The 24,179-nt window shown below is 49.7% G+C and overlaps 1 protein-coding gene and 2 pseudogenes across 1 annotated transcript; 2 read left to right on the top strand and 1 right to left on the bottom strand.

Annotated features, from left to right (window-relative positions):
* Positions 1 to 3,381: 3,381 nt before the first annotated feature.
* Positions 3,382 to 5,955, top strand: LOC123145701 (putative mannan endo-1,4-beta-mannosidase 9). Its single transcript, XM_044565175.1, has 4 exons — positions 3,382 to 3,915; positions 4,532 to 4,726; positions 4,970 to 5,301; positions 5,397 to 5,955. Exons 1-4 carry the CDS (start codon positions 3,514 to 3,516, stop codon positions 5,746 to 5,748), a joined length of 1,281 nt encoding a protein of 426 aa, XP_044421110.1. The 5' UTR covers positions 3,382 to 3,513; the 3' UTR covers positions 5,749 to 5,955.
* Positions 5,956 to 10,390: 4,435 nt separating this feature from the next.
* LOC123145702 (signal peptidase complex catalytic subunit SEC11A-like) lies at positions 10,391 to 12,239 on the top strand (annotated as a pseudogene).
* A 2,262-nt stretch (positions 12,240 to 14,501) lies between these two features.
* LOC123142667 (putative ripening-related protein 5) lies at positions 14,502 to 15,059 on the bottom strand (annotated as a pseudogene).
* Between the last annotated feature and the right edge of the window lie 9,120 nt (positions 15,060 to 24,179).

The raw sequence follows: 24,179 nt of genomic DNA, 5'->3' as shown, positions 1-24,179 counted from the left end.
GAAGTATGGATTTTTCCAATTAGGCAGATACTTTATTGGTTTGGATGACATTTAATTAGGCTTGTAGAGAATTAGGTAGACCATTAATTATTTGTATAATTAATTAGGCAAGCAGTTAATCGCGCTGAATCATTTTGAAAGCGCTCGTGGGCAAGAACAATCAACAGGCTCTCAAGTACATGGGCCGAGCACTGTTTGCCAACACGCAGAATGGCCATCATGCGCTGGCGACATGGGCGACCTAGCGTTCACCAAGATAAATGACGACCATGCTCTGCAGGATGTCCACATGTTGACGGTGATCGAAACATTCGTGGGTGAGAACAACACGATACTACATTGACCAGGTGGTTCATGTTATAGTAGAGATGAAGAGTGTTCCAAGAATATGAAGGAAAAAGAACTAAAGCGATCATGTGGTTAATGGACTTGGAGAAGGAAAGTGTGTTCCAAAAATAAAGCAAAATAAATAAATAAAGAGTATTCTAGAAATAAGTAGGAACGAGAACTAAACCTGGCGAGGAAGGAGGAAGAAGATGAGGCGTCACTGACAAACACACTAATGTTGACGTGGTACTGGTTGGCGGCAACAAAATGGGTTGACGAAGAGACTAGGAGTAGAAGATGTATGGAAGGATGAGGAAGAGAAGGACAATAATTATCCCTTCTAGCAATGAATGATATGAGGGCTAGAGGTGGAGCTTATTGGTGAATAGGAATATGTTCAGGTTGTCACTCCCCTCCCATGTCAATGTGCATTTGCAAAGTTGAATGGACCTTTGAGAATGGTCTCTAGTTATTTAATTTGTTTTTTTTGTGTCAACAGTATGTGTTAGTTTAACCCACTCTATTATATTGTGAATATGAAAAATCTCATCACTGTTGCAACGCACAGCGGAGGTGAGGTGGACGTCATCTGGTTTTAAAGGAGGAGGCTCCAGCGAGAAATGTCCCGCTACAGCTGGAAATCAAGCGGAAAGTGGAGGGCCGGAGAGGAAAAAGGAAGGGTGTGTCGTGGCGGTAATCCATTTCTAAGCCCAAGCTCAGCTGCACCCGCCCTGACTAAAAAAATCAAAACAAATACTAGAAAAATTTAAAAAATTCTAAATTTTTTTGTGTGGTAGATAATTTGATGCTTGAGGTTCGGTCCAATTTTCAAATCATTTGGATATCTGAGCAGCTCTCCGCAAAAAAGACAAATTCGGGGTCTGTAAAAATGTTTACTGTTCATGCACTGTTTTGACCCGATTTGTCTTTTTTGCTGAGAGCTTCTCAGAAGTCCAAATGATCTAAATTTTGGAGCGGACCTCACGTGATAAATTGCCTACCATGCAAAAATAAGATTGGAATTTTTTGAATTTGTTTTGAAGTTTTTGTGATTTTTTTTCCTGGGCGGGTGCGGATGAGTCTGGGCACCGAAACGCCGCACTCGTGTCGTGGGGTCTTTTTTGTGTGTTGGGCCCTCATATTGGAGATAACATGGCGGATAGTCGTCCTAAAAAAACCATGGCGGATAGTCCGAACAACCACATGTTTTCTCCACATATGGTCTGGATATGGGAGAGCCCGGACTGTCCAGACGATTGAATTTTAGGGAGCCTACTGAGCGCTCTTTTGATGTCTGAACAAGTCCAAACATATGAGGGAGAAATAAGCTTTAAGCTTGGAGACGACCTTAACCATTTGTTTGATCAATTTGTATATGCATTATAACCCGTAGCACTTTCTATTTTCATGAGAAAATTTTTATTCTCTAATCTATTTTATAAGTTTACAAGTTTACGTTCACATTTTCATTTTTTGCCTCAACATAATGGGAGATTTCCACTCCGTTTTGATCCCTATAAGCATGCGGCGGTATAAAGATACCTCTCGAAGCATAAATAAAATCACAATTAAATCAAACAATTAATTGCTGGTATGACTATTATTGTGCATAGGCTTCCAATTTTTGCAACACAATAAGGTATGTTGTTTGGGAAGAATGGGATGACAACGAACACGGATGATGGAAGGATTAAGTTTTTTTAGTGGTACAATTGAGTCGAGCCAAAAGTGTAGCGATTGAACTTCTGGTGCAACGTTTGGGTGAATGGCGGCGCCTCTTCTTTGACTTTGTCTTCTTAACTCCGATCCTCTTTGCGTTCGTCCATCTGGACTTAGTCGACAAAACTTCGACATAGATTCCTGCTGTCTTGACGAGGTTAGTGCCTCTCGTCGTGCGCGCGTAACAGCGAGATTTGGTGTCAATTGCTTTAAATTTATTCAACGGTTCAACAGCGATGACTGCAGCTCCAAGGCGCTGGTCCTTATGAACATGCGCACAAAGACTTTTCGGTTGCCATCGACAAGTTCAAGCCGGTTTCAGTAGGGCAGGGGGATAACATTGCATCGGCGGCTCGTTTGGCAGCGATAGTGGTCGTTTGGTTTAGAGACCATGATGTAATTTTTATTATGTTTAATATGCTTTGTACTTCTGATGAACTTTTGTACATAATATGTTAGATATTTAAAAAAAAAACTAGATTGCCCTATGAAGACAAAAAGAAAAGAGAGAGTGAAAACTCCCGGACATGTGTGGATGCGGAATTTCATTTTGTCTACCTGAGAACACGTTCCGTTTTCATTTCCATTCCCATTAGGAACTTTCTATTTCCTCCTTTTTGTAAGTTTCTATTTCAGCTTCCGTCAAGATTCCGCTCCATTTTGATCCTTGTACGCATATATGGTGGCGCGCGCGTGGGATAGACACCTTGTCAACCCCTAACCTAGCAACGCGTCCTGTGCCTGTGCCTGCATCTGCAGCCCGGTGAGCGCACGCAACGCAACCCCGAGTTGTAGGATGATACCAGATAACCGCCCTCCTTTATACACGTACATGCTTCCCCTGTGGCCAGCGATCGCGCATGGGATAACGGAGGTATGGAACGTACGTTCGTACTTCTCGTCTGACCTCCGGCGTACGTAACGGCCTCTTCAAACATCCGCGTAACGCCCATGTTGGTCGTTTCTCATGCACATCCTGATCTACACAATTATCCCATGCCATGCATGGCATATGCCAAAGTTAAGCTTACCATTATCTCATGCCATATGCCAAAGCCAGAGTAATGGCAATTATTTCATGCTATATATGCTAAGGAAAGCCTGCAATCATTTCATGCCACGCATGCCACCTGCCAAAGTAAGCTTGTTCATCGAGACGATCGTATCCGAGGATCACCATGCCCCGGTCGGCCTAGAGCCCGTACGCAACGCAACGCAAACGCAACGAAAGCGTCGGCACGTCACACCATGCCGGTCGATTGCCTGGCCCGCGCCCTGCCCGTTTCGTGTCGCCATGCGGGCGCCCTCGCCTATATAACGCGAGCTAGCACTCGTCTCCATGCACAGCGTACATTCGCAGCGAAGATATATTGCACCCTACAGCTGATCACCTGCACGACGTGGCCACAGCAGCTCTAGTTTCGCATACATACATACACACATACATACATACATCCATACATAGGCATGGGCACCAGCAACGCCCGGCGGCTGATGGTCGTATCGTGCCTGGCCGTCCTGGCCCTCGCGGCCGGGGCGCACAGGCCGAGCGTCCACCACGCCGCCGCACCAAGCGCCGCGGCACCGGCTCCCAGCAACGGGGGAGTAGAGGCCAAGGTCCGCGGGTTCGCGAGGGCGGACGGGGCGCGGTTCACGGTGGGCGGCCGGCCGTTCTACCCGAACGGCTTCAACGCGTACTGGCTCATGTACATGGCGTCCAACCCCGGCGACCGGAGCAAGGTGCTCGCCACGCTGGACCAGGCGTCCCGCCTCGGCGCGACGGTCATCAGGACGTGGGCCTTCAACGACGGCGGCAGCAACCGGCCGATGCAGATCACCCCCGGCGTCTACAGCGAGGACGTGTTCCTGGTACGTTGAACGGAGAAGTTGGGCGCTAGAGTAAATCTTTGGAACATCCTTTTCTTTTTGGGGTAAATATTTGGAAAATATTAATTACACGCCAAAGATAGCTATACGTTACTTGAATTTTATGGGTTTGTCGTACTAATGCGAGACCGTTTCCGTCGCAGTAAAGTTATAGTAGTATGGTTAGATAGACGGATACGCTAGTATATCTTCTTAGCTAATAGCCACATGTTGTCAAAAAATTAACCACGTCATTTTAAAATATAAAAATAACCACATGTTCTTTTTCTGGGAAGGAATAATCACATGTAATTAACTAGTACCGCTAATTATTTTTTCGTCTCACGATTAATTTCCATTAAAAAGTTTCCATTGTATATACCACCAATTAATGGGGTAAAAGTTTGCTCTTTTTTGTGCGGGGTGGGGTAACAAGTTTCCTAACATATAAAGATGAATCAATTTTAATGACACTAGCACTAAATGTGGGCTGTAAAAGTTTCCTAAAACTGCACCAATTCATGATGAACATTAGTAACATACACACATATAGAAGAAAAAAGAGCATACATGTTTTGATCAACCCTTTATATATTTTTGTCTCGATATATTAATTCAGGGACTCGACTTCGTGATCGGCGAAGCGAAGAAGCGAGGTCTCTACTTGATCCTGAGCCTGGCGAACAACTGGGGTGACTTTGGCGGGAAGAAACAATACGTGCAGTGGGCCAAAGACCAGGGCCACAACCTGGGCTCCGAAGACGACTTCTTCACGGACCGCCACACCCAGCGCTTCTACATGAACCACATCAAGGTCAGTCCCGTCCCGTCCTCGCACGTACACGTGCATGACTAATCGCGTGCACTCCCCTCGAATAAACTAATCGCGTGCACTGCATGTTCCACTGCCGTCACGTTAAGCTCGATCATCGTTGGCATCTTGTGTACCGTATACCTTTTTTTTTTGCGGGACATATATACGCACTGTATACGTTTTTTCTTGATATGCACCGTATATGCTTCGTGTCGTTAACTCGTCTGTACGTGTGTGGAACAGAGGGTCCTCACGAGAGTCAACAACTTCACCGGAGTTGCGTACAAGGACGAGCCCACCATCTTTGCATGGGAGCTGATGAACGAGCCCCGCGTCCCCAGCGACCTCTCCGGGAAGACCATGCAGGCCTGGGTGGCGCTCATGTCCTCCTACGTCAAGTCCGTCGACGGTAAGCACATGGTGGAGATCGGCCTCGAGGGGTTCTACGGGGACTCCGCGCCGGAGCGCAAGCGGTTCAACCCCGGTGGGAAATACAGCGCGGGCACCGACTTCATCGGAAACAACCGCATCCCCACCGTCGACTTCGCCACCATCCACTCCTACCCCGACCAGTGGTAACCACATAGAAACGACGCACGAATTTTTCCCATTAATTTCTCCCGATCGATGGATTTGTGCTGACCGTGTGCGTGTGGCATGTGTGTGTCAGGGTGCCGGGGTCGACAAGCGAGCAGCAGGTGGAGTTCATGAAGAAATGGATGGCGTCGCATACCGAGGACGCGGCGTCGGCGCTGCGGAAGCCGCTGCTCGTGGCGGAGTTCGGATGGAAGTCCAGCGGCAACGCGGTGGCGCAGCGCGACGACTACTTCCGCATGGTGTACGACGCCATCTACGCGTCGGTGAAGGGGGGCGGGCCGTGCGCCGGGGGCCTCTTCTGGCAGGTCATGGCGCCCGGGATGGAGAGCTGGGCCGACGGCTACGAGGTCGTGCTTGAGCGTAGCCCCTCCACCACCGCCGTCGTCTCCCAGGAGTGCGCTAGGATCGGCGGAATCACGCCGTGAGTCTAGCCTGCGTCTGCGTGTACGCATCCATGGGTGTGCATTCCGCCGCGCGCGCGTGCGTTGGGGAAGCAGCCCTGCAGGAAGCAAGGACTCACGAGTCGTGTTAGGATAGTTGCAATCGGCTAATTATTACGTCAAGATTGCTCACAAATAAGGCTAACACATGTAGTACGTGGCATAGTAATAAAGATTTACCTCCTAAAAAAATTAAAGATTTACCAAAAAAATAGGGCGACGCTACGCGTCCGCCGGCGGAGATTCAAAGAGGATCCGTCACCTTGCTGACCATTGGATCGACACATTAATGACCGTCCGATCTACCAACGTAACTTAAGCAGCCACCCTTTGCAACAAGAACGGTGTTTCTGTAACAGTCTGCTTGTTGCAATCATCCGAGCCTGTATTTTTTATTTTTGACCATTGGATCGACACATTAATGACCGTCCGATCTACCAACGTAACTTAAGCAGCCACCCTTTACAACAAGAACGGTGTTTCTGTAACAGTCTGCTTGTTGCAATCATCCGAGCCTGTATTTTTTATTTTTCGCAACAGATATTTTATTGCAGAATATTTTTGCAACAGAGATCTTGTTGCAGAAATTTTAAAGGTCGCCAGTGTTTGTGTTCTTTTTATTTTCTGCAACAGAGAACTTGCTTCAGAATTTTTGCAACAAAGGTCTTGTTACAGAATTTTAAAGATTTCTACATATGCTTCCTCTTTGCAACAAGAGCTTTGTATCACAAACAAGCTGACTATTGCAACAAGAGCTTTATTCAGAAACATGCTCCCCGAAAACGTCGTTCACCGCGAGCTTCGCCGGATGGTGGTGAGGGAGGATCGGCGCCGCCCGTACCCGCCTTCGCGCCGCCGCCGGTGAGCACCGGATCTCCGACCAAAGTCACCTCGCCACCATCCTCCTCTTCCTTCCGTTTTCTTCATCTCTCTGTATCTCACGCCGCAGGAGCGCCGTTCGCCGGTGTCATCGCGGGTCCTTGCTGTGAAGCTCGCCGTCAACCCCGCAAGACCTCGCCCGACACGAGCTCCCACCGCTCCTAGGCGTCCATACCTCATGCCCGTGGGTCATCCTCGTCGGATACGACGAGATTTGGCTGGAATCCTCGCTATCGCCGCGCTCCTAGCCGCATGAGTCTCCGCCCACACGGCTCCCGGACGTCCCTGCCTCCTGCCCGCGTGCCATCCTCGTCGGATCCGGCGAGATTCCTCGCCGCCATCATCCTACCGGCCGCACGAGTCACCGCGGTTGAAAAAAGCCATGCAGTTTCAAAACTCTCTTTTTGAAACAAAGGCTGAGTTGCAAAAACACATGGACACGGGATGGTCTCGTCCATCTGATCAACAAAAGATCTGACGGACACAGAGCTGGCGGACACGCCCACGCGATCGGCCGGCTAAAGGTAAGCTTTTCCCTTAATTAATTAAGGACGCCGATAAGTACCGGACGTTCGGGCTGTAGACACCCCGGCCCGAACGACTCGTTCGGGAGGGCAGGGGCATCGACCGAACGACGATTTCGTTCGGGAGAAGAACGAACCAGCGCGAACGCCCCATCCACCGGGCCCTATAGGCCTTTTTTTCTGTGAATAAAGGCCCATGTTAAGTTATGACTAGTAAAAACGCCCAGTTTTTCTGTACTTTTTTTAGCAACAGTTTTTCTGTAAACTAATGAACTACTAGACTTCTGCACGGCAAAATTTCCATGGTCTTTTGCCATTCTATTAAAGAAATTGCCATGTTCAACTTTATGTTTTCATAAATGGCGTAAAAAGGAAGAAGTCATAGCAAATCTGCATCTTTACAATAAAGAAGTTGCCAACACTACGAAGTTCACAAAAAAGGAAGAAGTTGCCGTGGCAAGTTTGCCAAGTTTTTGTACATCTTAGGTTACCATGTTTTTGAACATCTTTTGTTGCCATGGCAAGTTTGCTATATTTTTTGAACATCTTAGTGAAAGAAGTTTGCCATGTGTTTGTACAAACTTAATTAAAAAAAATGTTGCCATGTTTTTGCACATATTAACTTCGCCATGGCAAGTTTGCAAATGTTTTTGACATCTTACATTGCCATGGCAAGTTTGCAAATGTTTTTAAACATCTATAATGTTGCCATGTTTTTGAACATCTTTAGTTGCCATGGCAAGTTTGCATGTTTTTCAACAAGTTATTTAAAGAAGTTTGTCATGTTTTTGAACAAAGTTAATTAAAAGAACTTACTATGTTTTTGCACATAGTAAAGGTTGCCATGTTTTTGAACATTTTAAAATGCCATGGCAAGTTTCCTAAATTTTTGAACATCTACAAGATCATGGCATGTATTTTAACACCTTAAGTTGTCATGGCAAAGTTTGCCATGGTTTTGAACACCTACAACTTTGCCATGGCAAGTTTGCATGTTTGTGAGCATGTTAATTAAAGAATTTTTCCATGGCATAAATGGAATTAAATTTGCCATGGCAAAAAAATGGAGTAAAAAAGTTGCCATGATCCATCAAAATAAATTTGCCATGGTAGAGAATGAAAACAAATGTCACGTTCTAGTCAGTTTGCCACCTATGACATTTTGAAAAAAATTGTCATGTTCTACTCAGCATGAACTCAAGTGAGTCAGGAATCTAAGTACACTAAATAGTAGGAATGGGAAATCTACTAAAACTTGTTTGATAATTTGCCATGTTGTGCACAAAAAAAATGTCATATTCTACTCAAATTTTCCATCTTCGACATTATCTACAAATTTGCCATGTTCCAATGGCAGCTAGCACGAGTGCATCTATAGATTCATTTCATGCATCAGGCTATATTAAACTTGCCATGGTCCATATAATAAGTTTGTCGTTTAGAGAAATAAAATCTAGCATACATTTGAAGAAAATGGTGGCAAACTATTTTAAGGATGGCAAGATTGCCATGTTTTAGAAACTTCCAAAAAAAATTGTTTGTTTTTAACGGTAAAACACCCCGTAATAACACATCTTAATTTGCCATGGCAAAAAACACGTGGAACTTGCCATGGCAAACTTAACTATATTGACATGGCAAATATATCACATGGACCATGGCAAAATAAATTAAAATTTGCCATGTCATTAAAAGTGAAAATGCCATGTCAATAATAGTGTCAAATTTGCCATGGCAAAAAAAGAGAAAAAATTGCCATGGTGTGTGGATTGCCATGATCCATTGTAGAGAATGAAAATAAATGTCACATTGTACTCAATTTGCCACCTATGATATTTTTAACAGAATTGCGATGTTCTAGTCAACATCAACTCAAGTGAGTCAAGAATCTAAGTACACTAAATAGTAGGAATGGAAAATCTACTAAAAGTTGTTCGATAATTTGCTATGTTCTGCACAAAAAATGTCAAGTTCTACTCAAATTTGCCATCTTCTGCACCTAAATAGCTCTGTCGTCATCTGCACCTAAAATAGACTATAAATGAATATGAGCATCAACTAAAAATTGCCATCATTTGCACCTAACATAGCCCCTTTCACAAAAAAAAAATGAAGAGAAGAAGGAGAACAGGAAGACACCTCAATACCTGCAGGCGTCTCACTACCTGACAGTAGCGACACATAGCAGCGATAGCAAAAAATAGCGCATGATGGCCGCCGGTCTAGAATTCCCGGCAACCGCAGCGCCCGTAGAAGACGAGCAGGAGGGTCCCGTCGCCCATGGGCATCGCCTAGTCACCGTGCTAGGAGAGACATGACGGCGGAGGGTGTCGCGGTGCAGGATGGCGCCCTCGCCTCCGGGCGGCCGCGCAACAGACAAATTCCCCGGCGTCCGATAAGCCGGAGGAGACGACGAGGAGGGTTCCGTCGCTCATGAGGAGGAGGGCGCCAAGGTGCTGGACGCCGCCGTCGCCTCCAGCCGCGCCGTCACGACGGGTGCGAAGGTGCGCGGCGGAGGAGACGCAGCTCGGAGCGATGGCGGACTCCGATGGCGTCGGGGACGGTCAGCTCGGCGACGGCGATTAGCGCGCAGATGGCGGCGGCCTCGGCGACCGCCGCGTCACTCGCCCCTCGGCCTCCGCCCATGACAGCAGATGGAGACGCTCGGCTCGGACCCGGAGCACGCCGGCCTGGTGCTCGGCGCCGGCGAGTATCACAGCCAGCTGCGGCGGTCGGCCTACACGGCTCCGCTCACCATCTGCGGTGGCTGGGTCAGTGTGTGTGGGATGAAAGGATAAGGATGAATAGAGCGTGTGGCGGGGAGGAAGCATCGTTCAGGATGAGGATCACTTTTACCGAACGATTTCACTAGCTGACGTGGCCGTGGACCTCTGCTTTAACATGCTTTATGATCAGTGCTGACATCCTATGATCAAAAGGTCGTTCGGGACGAGAGCGTAAAAGTTGGACGTTCAGAAGTTATTGATTCCGTTAATTAATTGATAAACCGAAGAGATGTATCAGTTGCAAACCGTACGTACGTACGGACACAGCATATGATTCCACTGCATGGTCGGAGTCGGACACGGAAACCGAATCCCGCACGCGTGGTGATCGATGGTGTCCGTCACCGATTCGTATCGAGTGAGTACTCGTCGAGTACTCTGCAGCTTTGCCTATATATTCATAGCCTACCTACCTACCTGCAAAGCAAGGCCAGACGTTCGCAGCTGGAAACATATATCAGAAAACCAGTTTGTGTTTTCACCGTCGTCCAGCCGAGAGGAGGCTATGAAGATCCGGCATGTGCTCACCCAATCCATCACCTTCCTCGGTAAGTACATATATAGGCCTCTGTCTTTCTTCAGTGTTCTTCAGCGTTGATAATGCTTCTATAAGTTTTTTTTCCGGAGAACTTTTACTTAAATTCTGAATGCAGTTATGGTCGTTGCGTTGCTGGTGCTGGTGCCCGAGGGAATGATGCTAGTGACGGGTGTCAAGTCACCGGCGATGGCGGTTTTGTCGGAAAGTATGGAGCCTGCAATTAAAAAGGTACGCGATACAATATATTTAGTTTAAATATGAGCTTCAGTTTGTTCCCCCTTTGATTCCGACCGACATATTGATAGGTGCACGCATGGAACATGTGCTTGTTTTGCAGGGCGATATGGTGTTTGTGCACAACATGAGCAATCAACCTTTCCGCGAAGGAGAGGTTGTTCTTTTCAAAGTTGATGGTTTTGAACATCCAATTGTCCATCGTGTGATCAAGGTAGCAGCAAGCCCGGCCTCTAGTATCTCTTGCTACACACCAATCAAATCATTAAAAGTTCATATGTTGTATTTTGTTTGCCTTGAAAATAATCTTCTGAAATTATTTTCTCTAGGTTTACGAGCATCGAGATATTGGAGAAATCTGAATACTCACCAAAGGAGACAACAATTCAGTGGATGACCGATTTCTCTATGCGAGCGGGCAGCTTTGGCTTCAACCGCATGACATTATTGGACGGGTTGCAGGGTACATGGCGGGTTGTTATTTCTTATCATGCGTCTACTATCGAATTTGGACGTGTATTAATATGGCTTTATATATAGCTTTTACCGTTTCAATTGATTAATGCTTTTTCATTGTTAATTTTTGTGTTTTGTCCAATGCTAACAGCTATCTGCCGTATGCTGGATGGCCTAGTGTCTTCATCAGTGAAGCTTATAAGGTACGCAAGCACACATTATATTCTGGTTAATTTCTGTATATACCATTGTTTATTTAATTAAATACTCACACAAGGTGTATCTTTTTCTTCTTATGAAAGATGTTGCTGAATGGTGGAAGCACTACAACTCCAGAAGTACTATGGGTAACAATGTAACCGCGACAGATTTATGTGGTTTGCCTCCATAGTGTCTTGTTCGTGGTTAAAGTATGCATCAAGCGAACGAAGAGTATGTAAAAGACACATCATTATCATAGTCTCCGCAACAGAGTTAATCGAGCTCCATCCGTCTTGTTGAAGTCATTTCTATAGCACGGCCGACATGATTCCTTTTTCAAGAACACACAAAAGTCTTACATTTATTTGCACGGTCGACATGACTCTAACACCTTCTTCAAAAGGTAGATTTTGGTGAAACATGTATTTAGATGTATTCTTCTTCTTCTTTGATAAAGAGTGAATTTTATTGACTAAAAATGAAGTATTGAGTGGATAAAAACACAATGAACACGCATTCGGCCTCTGCATTGGCAACAACGAGTTTGAGTAGCCATCGAAGGGTCAGCACACGCTGGCTAGAGAGCAGATGACAGCTGCAGGACGTTGGATCTGAGGTACGAGTTGGAGGCGCCAAGGTGAGGCAACACACGTCCTCGCCTCCGCCGTCCGCCGTGGAGCTTAGCCCGGCAGCCTCCTTCGACGGCGGGAGGGAGGGAGTAGCGGTGGTGAAGGCCTTTAGGAGCGGCGGCGGCCTCTTCTCCTGTGACTTTGAGCGATCCGGGAGGCAGTTGGAGTCGCGTATCAGGTGGCAAGATGCCGATTCGGTATTCACATGTAGAGGAGCGGGAAGCAATTGTTTGCTATGTGCTATGGACTCGTTCTTTTACCATTTGTTTAGCTTAAGGCCCACTTCTTTTTAATGTATATAAAACTTGCTAAGGTCGACTTTAGAAGCCTTAGACAAATCTTAAGTCCACTTTAAAAATGCCTATATCAAATCAATCTTGTGTATGAGAGCATCTCCAGCCGCGCCCCAGAAAGGCCTCCCCAGGCGATTTTTTCGCGCCGGCGCCGAAAAAACGGCCCAGTCGCGCCCCCAGGAGCCCGATTTTTGCCGGCCTGGGCCGAAATCAGCGCCGGCGGACCCAGGCCGAACCCGGCGCGCTGGGGGGCGCTGGGGCAAGTTGTTTTGGCATGAAGCAGCCGCGGGCCCGCCGAGTCAGCGAGACGGGCGCTTCGTCACCCTCATCGCCTCGGTTCCCGCGGGAATCAAAGCCAAGGCTGCCGCGCTGCCGCCGCCGGTCAGCTTTGCCATTGATTCCTCACGGGCGGCGCGTCACGGGGCGGCGCGGCGACGCCTCCCCTCCCGCAAGCGTACACACGGGCGCGGCTATATAAGCCGGTGGCCTCGCTCGCCTCTGGCCACACCAGCCCTAGCCGCCGAGTTCTCCCTCTCCCGTTCGCCGCCGCCGAGCCCTCCCTCTCCCTCTCCCGTGCGCCGCCTCCGAGCCCTCCCTCACTCCGACAACCCCGATGGCCGAACATTTCCTCGGTGATGAGGCGGCGGCCAACGGCTTCGGCCGCCGAGTCGTGGCTCCTGTTCGAGGCCAACATCCCGGCGCCGCCGGACATGCGCGCCGGGCCGACGGGGTGGAGGCTTAGCGACGGGGGAGTGCCCGTTCCCCCATTGCCCGACGCCGTGGTGCGCGCCTCCTACTTTGCCGCCGAGGTAGAGGTCGTGCGCGCCTCCCTCACCGACGAGTAGCTCGCCCTCCCCCAGTACGCCGCCGACAACCACGCAGCATGGGCGGCGTACTTCGAGCGCCGTCGGGAGTAGAGGCTGGCGTCCACCAACGGGGCGCCGGTGGTGGGCGGCATGAAGAACAGGGAGGGGCGCCGCGTGTGGTGGGGCGTCCCCGGCCGCACGCTTAAGGGCGTGCTGACGCACCTTGAGGGCGGCAACAACCCGCCGCTGGCATACCCTCCCCCGGCGGCAGCCCCGGCCCACCGCTGACGCGCTGGGCAATGGATGCCTAGGAGGTTCGGCTCCTCCTCGTCTTCCTCCTCGCACTCCTCCTCACGGTCTTCTTCCCACTCCTCCGGCTCTCCGGCGCTGCTCGGCGTCAAGGCCGAGCCCGCGGCAGGGACGCCGCTCGGCCGGCGCACTCGCAGCGCCGGCATCGTCATCAATGAGGGTGGCCGGCGCGCCTCCTCGTCGGCTCCTCCGTGCTTCGTCAAGCCAAAGACGGAGCCAGGGCTCGCGCCGGTGAAAACGGAGCCGGGTCTCCCCGCCGTGAAGACGGAACACGGCGATGTGGAGCTCGACGATGAGGCGGCCCTTAAATTGGCGCGCAAGGACTTCCTGAAGATGGAGAGGGAGCGCCAGTGCGCCGCCCTGCGGTGATTCGAGCAGCGCCGCCGGGGCCGCGACGAAGGAGGAGTCGTCGTCCTCTACGACAGCGACGACGACGACGCGCCGCCGCCGCCACCAGTCCGCCATGGCGATGCCGGGCAGGGGTCCACCAGGGACGGCCGCGTCAAGGAGAAGAAGGCCGACGACGCCGACAGCGGCGAGGATGGCGGCGACGACGGCGACTACCCCGCGTTCAGCGAGTTCTTTTTTAGATATATTTGCTATGTATAAGCCGCGAACATGTCTAATATATGCCATAGTTTGCCGAAATTTAGACGTGTTTAGCCGAACTTCGCCGAACGTTTTTTTATTTAAAAATTAGACGCGTCTGGGGGCGGCCATGGGGCCGGCGACTGGGGACCAACTCGCCCCCAGGCCGTTTTTTTTGCGCCGACTCGCCCCCAGGCGGCGATTTTAGGCGCCCCCTGGGGGCCAACGGCTGGAGATGCTCTGGGATGTAAGAATATATAATAGATCCGTGAGCTTGTGGATCCCAAGGTCAATTTAATGGAATAGAAGAATCTCACTATTGAACAACCATCGATAAAAAACAGCATTTGGATCCAAATAGAGCTACAGAAATAACGATAACTTTAGAAGAGAAAAAAAGTCGAGAAGTAAATATTTAGTGAGAAGGTTGCCGTGCTTAAAATCCGAACATCGGGATTTATTATTTCCGTGTTTATATGGTGAAACAAACTTGTTTTACTCATCAGACCAGGTGACATCCTGCAAACCGATGTTCTGGTCGAGGCCCAGGGCGTCCCACACCGCCGGCGAGGCGTCGACGACGTTGTAGGCGCATGGCTCCTCGTAGTTGTGCTCAGCGTCGCAACCGTGGACAGAGTCGCACTCGTCCACCACCTTGGCATACACGGAGCTGCCACCCTTCGCGGTGATCTTGATGCTGCGGCCGTAGCGGGACATGCCGCTGAACCAGCCGGTGGAGAGCGCGACGACCATCTCCGAGTCGTCGTGGTACGCGCCGTCGCACTTGGACGGGAGGCCGCCCTCCCTTCCCTTGCTGAAGCCGTTGACTGTGAGGACGGCCCACGTGGCAGCGGAGACGGGCAGCGAGCAGAGGAACTACAGGTACTGCTTGCCATCGACGCAGCAGTCCGGGCTGTTGCTCGTCTCGCAGTTGTCGGACCTGCCCGGGAGGTAGCCGCTGGGCTGGCAGCCGACGACATCGTGCGGCTGGACCAGGCATGACGCGGTGTGGGAGGCCGAGAGCGTGGCGAGGAGGACGATGGCCATGGCCATGGTGGGTCGAGCTCTCGCAGTCGCCATCTTATTGGCACCTAACTGCAAGAACGCTTGAGCGGAGAGCGTATATGAGGGCCCGAAGGCCACCGCACCGGAAGAGAGCCTGGAGACCTCCGCGGGCATAAGCAGCAACTCGATCACAACGGAGGAAGAAATCGATACGCGGGAGGAAGAAGAAGAAGATGGGGAGCTTAGAAACCTCCGGTGACCGTTGACCCCAATCCGGCCAGCTAGGCAAGGGAAAGGGAAGTACCGACAGTAGGGGAAAGTCGTGTGATAGTAGCGTTTCACAACAGCCCAAATGGCACTTCACACGAAGTCATGTGGTAATTTCGCCACTCTATTGTACTGTACTCAGTAGCAGTAAAACAATTAGGCTCCAAATGGCACTCATTATCAGCCAAGTTGGTTCAACAGTTAATGACGTGAATAAGAAACCAAACTGACATAAAACGAATTAGAGTTTCCCGGCTGGTGCAATCTTATTGTTAAACGACATGTTAATCAGGTTCATAGGGGTGCACCGGTTTGACTCAACCGGTCTAGATAGATTGAGGTTGTTAGGGTATATGGTTGTAATCTTTTCATCTCTATCTTATCTCTTTCTTCCTCGATCTCCAAGATGTAATCCCAACTGCATTGTATGCTTATCAGGGATACGCCCTTGCCTATATTAACAAGAAACCGTCGCCTCGAGAGAGGTACAACGTTCTCCGCTTCTTCACATGGTATACAGAGCCTCCTTTATCCATCACATCTAGCAAAACCCATCGCCAGCTGTTGGGGATATTACCACTGGGCGTAAACCGGCCAGGAGAGGCCGGGTTAACCACATAAGTAGTTCATCTGTATCTGAAGTCCATGAAGACAGACGGTGACGCTTTATGAAAGCCCAGGGCCCAAAGCCAGTTTAAGGCCTGTAGACATAAACTGCGTTGATATGTAAACTTGTGTTGTAAGATAGAAGTAGCAGAGACCGAGCCGGACACGATTATGAGCCGGCCTCGGGATTCTGTAAACCGACGGGCGTCAACCCATGTATATAAGGGGACGACCCGGCGGCGGTTCAAGGAGAACAGACAACAACTCGAGACTCAGGCAAAGCGTATTCGCTCCCTGGTCATCGAAACCCCATCAATTCCATCACAACTAGACGTAGGCTTTTACCTTCATCGTAAGGGTCCGAACTAGTATAAAACTCTCTTGCGTCCCTTGTCTGCTTTAACCCCTTTAAGCTAACCCGTAGCGATGGCTCCACGACTAAGTCCTTTCTCTAGGACATCTGCCATGACAAAACCACGACAGTTGGCGCCCACCGTGGGGCTATCGCATGATGGTTTCAAGTTCTTGGAGGGCAACTTCGAAGGACTCAAGGGTTATGCTGTGGGCCGGATGACCAAGAGTCGTCGCGGCAAGCTCTACATCGACGATGCAGGCTGGGGCCCCGAGGCCGGCTCAATCGAGTACAGGTACCGGGTCCCCTTTGGTGGCCTACACGTTTTCATTGGCAAGATCAGCGAACCGGGCCCTGAGCCGGACATCTGCACCGACCTCGTCGAAACGGCTCAGCGTGCGAGATCTGCTCGTGTCAAGCCTGTCATGAAGCATGCCTTCGTGGGAGTTATCCATGTAGGGGAATCCGAGGATAGATCGGAATCTGGTGGTGAGACCGTCGTTTATTCCGGCGACGAGTCATCGGCCGGAGAGACCGAGTCATTATATCAGTTACAAGATGGCCGGATTGGGGGCTATTCCGATGGCGACAGTAATCTGGACCCCTTTGATCTGCCAAACCGGGTTGCGATCTTCATGGCCGGCACGCAACCGGCGCTCCACTCTTCGACCGCAGGGGCGATGATTTCCGGATCGGTAGCAGCGGCAGCGGCCGGGGCAGGAGGCCCTGTGTGACCGCCAGCTCAGGTTCTATCTGATTTATTTGACGCGTTGGCAACGCTGATGGCGGAGGTTGACCCGGTGGATCAGGATGCACACAATGCGGAAATTGCGAAAGTGAAAGACCAGATCACCCAGGCCAAAGCCGACTTAGCAGCTGAGGATACCAGGATAGCCGCGGAGCGGGCCGCTTTGGATGCACAAGCTTACCGGATTATGCTGGATCAGAGTGCGTCGAACGAAGTCCTGAAGAGGAGGCACCGATCTCGCCTGCCGCCGGTTTATGACGCTAGAAATATCTTTAACACCCCATGTGCAGGGACCAGTAATCCGCCGGTGGTAAACCGGGCGGAGGCACCTGGAGCAGGGGCGCCGGTTCAGTCACGTTTGGCGGATCCGCCTCGTCAGAACAACATTGTAACACCGCATGTCCCCACGCCGCCGGGTCATTACTCTAACCCGATGGACAACATTGTCGCTGCCGCTTCACGGTTGGCGGCCATCCCGAGCGAAGGCGATTCTCCAGCGGCGGTCGAGACGCGTCGGTTTAAGGAGCTTCTTCAGACAACCTTGGTTCAACAGGAGGCTTATTCATATAGTCGCGATCGGATTCATTCCACTCCTCGTCCAAGTCGGAGTTACAACAGGCGTATGGATGAACCAGCAGTGTCAAGCAATGCACGGATCCGTGATCCGCCCCGTGGCAATAACCCGGCGGGTGGTGCTGGTGATGCTCAGGAGGTGGTGGACCGGGCTCGAGCACGCAGAGAGGCCGAGTTAGCGGCGCAACATGAAGCCCGTCAGCTTACTACGGTTCGTCCAACCACATCGGTGGAACTAGGAGTTACCTCTAGTTCTTTGGGAGTGCCATGTCTTGTCCCAGCGTTGCGCAATGTGCGCCTGCCCAAGGATTTTAAGGGCCCGCGCAAGGTGCCGAATTACACCGCCGATTTATCCCCTGAAACATAGGTCGAAAGCTATGAGATGGCCATGGAGATGCTGGATGTGGATGATGCGGCATGTGCGAAATACTTCACCATGATGCTAGAAGGGACAGCCCGCACTTGGTTAAAGAGCTTACCGGCTAATTCTATCAAGTCATGGGCCGAGTTGAGAGCCCGGTTTATTCAGAATTTCAAGGATACATGCAAGCAGCCATGTCAATTGTGGACTTAGCTGCCTGTGTCCAGGAGGAAGGAGAGTCAACAACCCATTGGGTGCGCCGGGTTTCGGAGATTTTGCATTCATCGGACCGCATCAACGCTGACACCGCAGTTTTAACATTGGAAGGCAATTGCCGGTTTGAACCCCTGAAGTTGAAGTTGGGACGGCTCAAACGTCATTGTAATGACATGGGAACCCTCATGGCTGCACTGGTGAAGTATGCCGACTCTGATAGTACCAAGGATCCCGAGTCTGACGATGATAAGACAGGGAAGGGAAAGAAGAGCGGCAACGCCAAGGGGCAGCACCACAACCCGGCGGGTCATGGAAACGGCGGCAAGCGTAAGGCGGACCACGGTTTATACTTTGTGGCTAACACTAATACACATGACAAGGGCCAGCGGCATAAGGGTAAACCGCCCCAGCGCGGTGGAAGGCCAAGTCCTAATCCGGACCGTTTGTCTTATCTGTTGAACCAGCCCTGTCCAAAGCATGGGACGAAGGAGGACCCGTCCACGCACCTCTGGAAAGATTGTTACATCATGCAAGAGTTCAAAAATTCTGATTCTTTCCGGTATGATCATGGACCAGGAGGCGGTTCGGGCCCCAACTCTCATGGGCCGGGTTATGGCGGTGGAAATTCCGGTTCAGGCTTCCACGGTAATCAGGGTGGACATAACAATCAAAGTAATCAGGGTAACCAAGGTGGCTATAATCATCAGGGCAATCAGCAGCAGCAGCAGTCGGGTTACCAGAGCAACCCGAAGCAGTTGAATAGCGGACAGTATCATGTCTTCACCACTAGCTTGGACAAGCGCGATCAGAAGCTTCATAAAAGGGCGGTGAATGCCGTTGAACCGGCGATGCCCCGTTATTTGCGTTGGTCCGAGCAGCCGATTGTGTGGAGTAGAGAAGATCATCCACCCCGGGTTGACAATCCGGGTCATCTGGCTCTGGTGGTGATACCTCAGGTGGGAGGTTATAAGTTCACTAAGGTACTCATGGATGGAGGGAGTAGTATCAATATCCTTTATTATGAAACTTTCCGTCGCATGGGGTTAACAGATAAAAATCTTAAACCGTCCAATACGGTGTTCCATGGTGTGGTGCCTGGTAAGTCGGCATATCCTGTTGGTAAGATAGCTCTGGAGGTGGCTTTTGGAGATGAGCATGACTCGAGATCAGAAACCTTGACCTTTGAAGTGGTGAAAATCAGCAGCCCGTATCATGCCCTATTTGGACAGCCAGCTTATGCTAAGTTTATGGCACGACCTTGTTATGTCTATCTGCAGCTCAAGATGCTGGGTCACAAGGGAACTATAACCGTGCATGGGAGCCGCAAGATTGCTTTGGAGTGTGAAGAAGGTGATGCGGCTTATGCTGAGTCGGTTTGTGCAACAGAAGAGTTGAAGTTTTACAAGGACAATGTTGATCCGACAGATATGACTTCGTTGAAGAAACCAACTACAGAGCATGATCCGGCCCTGAAGTTTAAATCGGCTGATGAGACTAAGCTTGTTGACTTCGTGCCTGGCAATTCGTCCAAGCAGTTAGCATCAGCGCTAACTTGGATTCGAAATAGGAAAGCACGCTCATCGAGTTCATCCATGAGAATTGGGACATCTTTGCATGGAAGCCTTCTGACATGCCAGGTGTACCGAGAGAACTCGCTGAGCACACTCTCAATGTTGATCCCAAGTATAAACCGGTCAAGCAGTTTCTCCGCCGGTTTAATGAAGAAAGGCGCAAAGCTATTGGAGAAGAAGTAGCCAGGCTCTTGGCGGCTGGATTTATCCTTGAAGTATTCCATCCTGAGTGGTTGGCTAATCCGGTGCTGGTCCTCAAGAAGAATGGCATTTGGCGTATGTGTGTGGATTACATAAACCTCAATAAAGCTTGTCCAGCAGATCCTTTTACCCTTCCCCGTATTGATCAAATTATTGATGCTACGGCGGGTTGCGAGCGTTTAAGCTTTTTGGATGCATATTCTAGTTATCATCAGATCAAAATGGCAGTTAAGGACCAGGAGAAGACAACCTTCATAACTCCCTTTGGAGCCTTCTGCTATGTGTCCATGCCCTTTGGGCTCAAGAGTGCCCAGGCGACTTATCAACGATGTGTGCAGAATTGTCTGCATAAACAGATCGGCCGCAATGTTCACGCCTATGTGGATGATATTGTGGTAAAATCAAGAAAGAAGGAGACATTGATTGATGACTTGAAGGAAACCTTTGATAATCTGCGGGTTTATAAAATGATGCTTAATCCGGCCAAGTGTGTCTTTGGTGTACCTGTAGGCAAGCTCTTGGGCTTTTTGGTGTCTAACAGGGGCATTGAAGCTAATATGGAAAAGATCAAAGTCATCACCTCCTTGGCTAAACCGAAGTGTATCAATGATGTTCAACGCCTGGTAGGCCGGATTGCCGCGTTGAGCCGGTTTGTCAGTCGCCTTGGCGAGAAGGCCGTCCCTTTATATCAGATGCTGAAGAAAACGGATAACTTCGTCTGGAGTGACGCCGCTAATGAAGCATTTGAGGACTTAAAGCGGCAGCTGGCTAATCCGTCGATTCTCGCTGCTCCAGTGGACAAAGAACCATTGTTGCTATATGTGGCAGCTAATGCTCGGGCTGTTAGTGTGGCTATCGTGGTGGAGTGCAAGGAGGCAGGAAAGGAATATCCGGTTCAGCAGCCGGTTTACTATATCAGTGAGGTACTTGTTGAGTCCAAACAGAGGTACCCGCATTGGCAAAAATTGGTGTATGGGGTTTTCATGGCAAGCCGGAAGCTTAAGCAGTATTTCCAAGGTCATCCCATCACGGTGGTTAGCTCCGCTCCTTTGGGGGATATAATCCAGAACAGGGAAGCAACTGGTCGGATTGCTAAGTGGGCTATCGAGCTCGGGCCTCACGGGTTGAAATACATACCCCGAACGGCGATCAAATCTCAGGCACTTGTGGATTTCATCAATGATTGGACAGAATTACAAGCGCCAGAGGAGAAGCCGGATCACACTTATTGGACTATTCATTTTGATGGGTCCAGGCAATTGGAGGGCTCGGGGGCCGGAGTCGTATTAACTTCCCCACGAGGTGGTAAGTTTTGTTATGTTCTCCGTTTAATGTTCCCTTGCACTAACAATGCAGCTGAATATGAGGCTTTACTCCATGGTCTTCGGATGGCTAAGGATATGAACCTAAGCAGAGTTAAGTGCTTCGGTGACTCGGATCTGGTGGCTCAACAAGTGTCCGACACTTGGGATTCCAAGGACCCACTAATGGCAGCATATCGTCATGAGGTGGATATTGTTGCAGGTCACTTTAAAGGTTATCAGGTGGATCATGTGTACCGGCGGAAGAATGAAGCGGCAGACGCATTAAGCCGCCTGAGTTCCCAACGTAAACCGGTTCCACCTAATGTCTTCCTAGATGTTTTGCATAATCCGTCCGTCAAGCTCCCTGGTGAAGAGGATTTGGCTGTTCCTGATCCGGAGGCTCGGTTGGTGGAGGCTCTTCATGTTATCCCGGATTGGACGGTTCCATATCTGGCGTATATAAACCGGGGCGAGTTAGCAGAGGATGAAACTTTGGCCAGGTAGATAACCCGGCGGTCCAAGTCCATGACTATTATCAATGGAGAGTTACATCATTGCAGTGTGACAGGGGCGTTTCAACGCTGTGTGTCTCCTGAGGAAGGCCGTGAAATTTTGCGTGAGATCCACGAAGGAGATTGTGGTCACCACGCCAGTTCAAAATCTTTGGTGGCCAAGGCGTTTCAGCACGGTTTCTATTGGTTGACAGCTCATGCTGATGCCGAGGACTTGGTCAAAAGATGTGATGGCTGTCAGAAATTCTCAAGGCGCGCTCATGTACCAGCTCAAGAATTGAGGATGATTCCAATCACCTGGCCGTTTGCAACTTGGGGGCTGGATATGGTTGGGCCTTTCAAGAGGTCCAATGACAAGAAGACCCACCTTTTGGTGGCGGTTGATAAGTTTACGAAGTGGGTGGAGGCAGAGCCAGTTAGTAAGTGTGACGCAGCCACGGCGGTTCAATTCATCAAAAAGGTGATCTTCCGGTTTGGCTTTCCACACAGCATTATAACAGACAATGGTACCAATCTGTCAAAGGGTGCCATGAAGGAGTTCTGTCAACGTGAGCACATCCGGCTTGACGTGTCATCAGTGGCTCACCCCCAGTCCAATGGTCAAGCGGAGAGGGCCAATCAAGAGATCTTGAGAGGTATCAAACCCCGGCTTATGGTTCCTTTGCAACAGACGCCGGGTTGTTGGGTTGAGGAGTTACCTTCTGTGTTGTGGAGCATCAATACCACACCCAACAGGTCGACAGGGTACACACCATTCTTCATGGTTTATGGAGAAGAAGCAGTTCTTCCTAGTGACATCCGTCATACTCGCCTCGTGTAGCGGCAGATGTTGAAGCTGACAATGAGAAGGCACGACAGGAAGCTCTTGACTTGTTAGATGAGGAACGTGACATGGCGGCAGCCCGTTCGGCGATTTATCAGCAAGATCTGAGTCGCTATCATAGCCGCCGGGTTAGAACCAGAACCTTTCAAGAAGGTGATTTGGTGCTTCGGCTCATCCAGGATCAGACGGATATGCATAAGCTATCCCCCCCTTGGGAAGGACCCTTTGTGGTCAGCAAGAATCTACACAACGGGTCGTACTACCTAATCGATGTTCGAGAGCGCAAAGACTCACGTAAATCAGAGGAGGAGACCAACCGGCTGTGGAATGTTGCTCATCTTCGGCCTTACTATACTTGAGCTATAGGCTCTGCTTATGTACATATTATGACATTGTATACATTATGATCAATATAATAAACCGGAACCTCAGCTAAAACGGGGTATCTGTTGTTTTTCTTACATCATGTGTGGTTACATGGAGCTTACAAAGTGGCGTCCGGTTTACCCCTTGATTTAGCTTCTCAAAGCTTCATATTAGATCACTTGGGGGCTTGGTCGTATCTGAACCATAGCTACACCTCTTGATCAGCGCAATGCCACAACATCACTTGGGGGCTTGGTCGTATCCGAACCATAGCTACACCTCTTGATCGGCGCAATGCCACAACATCACTTGGGGGCTTGGTCGTATCCGAACCATAGCTATACCTCTTGATCGGCGCAATGCCACCGCATCACTTGGGGGCTTGGTCGTATCCGAACCATAGCTACACCTCTTGATCGGCGCAATGCCACAGCATCACTTGGGGGCTTGGTCGTATCCGAACCATAGCTACACTTCTTGATCGGCTCAATGCCACAACATCACTTGGGGGCTTGGTCGTATCCGAACCACAGTCACACCTCTTGATCGGATCAAAGCCACATCAATCCGGGGCCAAAGATAGTGTTGTAAAACAACAACTCAAACATAGGCACCCACTAAGCACAGCTCACAATGTTGTTTGGAGATTTTTTGCTGTCGAATTTAGGGCCTGGCAGCCCGTGAAAAGCCTCGACTACAACGGTTTTATTTGCCTTTTGCTAAGTTTTCTTTCTTTTGATAAGATTGGTGATGTTTTCAAACCGGTGTTTATCAACCCGGTTAGGCTGTCAACTACAAGTTGTCAATACATGATCAAGTTATAATCTGGAGACTATCAGCCCGGTCTGGTTTTGACTCAAAGTCACCAGTATGGAATAAACCGGTGTTTATCACAACCCAGAGTGGTTTTATTGTAAACCAGCATCATATAACAGGAGTTACTTGTAACGCCCACGATGCGGCTATATCTCCCACGTGTCGAGGCACGACTTAGAGGCATAACCGCTTAGTGGTTTTGTCGCAAGAAGGGTCATCTTCACACAATCCCATGTAATGAACAAGAATGGGATAAAGAGTTGGCTTACAATCGCCACTTCACACAATACATAAATATCATCATACATCATCCAAATACAATCATATAGACCGACTACGGTCAAAATCCAGATGAAAATAAGACAACCCCAAATGCTAGATCCCCGATCGTCCCAACTGGGCTCCACTACTGATCATCAGGAAAAGACACATAGTAACGACCACGTTCCTCG

The sequence above is a fragment of the Triticum aestivum genome, chromosome 6D (assembly GCF_018294505.1).
Source record: "Triticum aestivum cultivar Chinese Spring chromosome 6D, IWGSC CS RefSeq v2.1, whole genome shotgun sequence".
Lineage (NCBI taxonomy): Eukaryota > Viridiplantae > Streptophyta > Magnoliopsida > Poales > Poaceae > Triticum > Triticum aestivum.
This window is presented reverse-complemented; position numbering and strand designations above follow the sequence as displayed.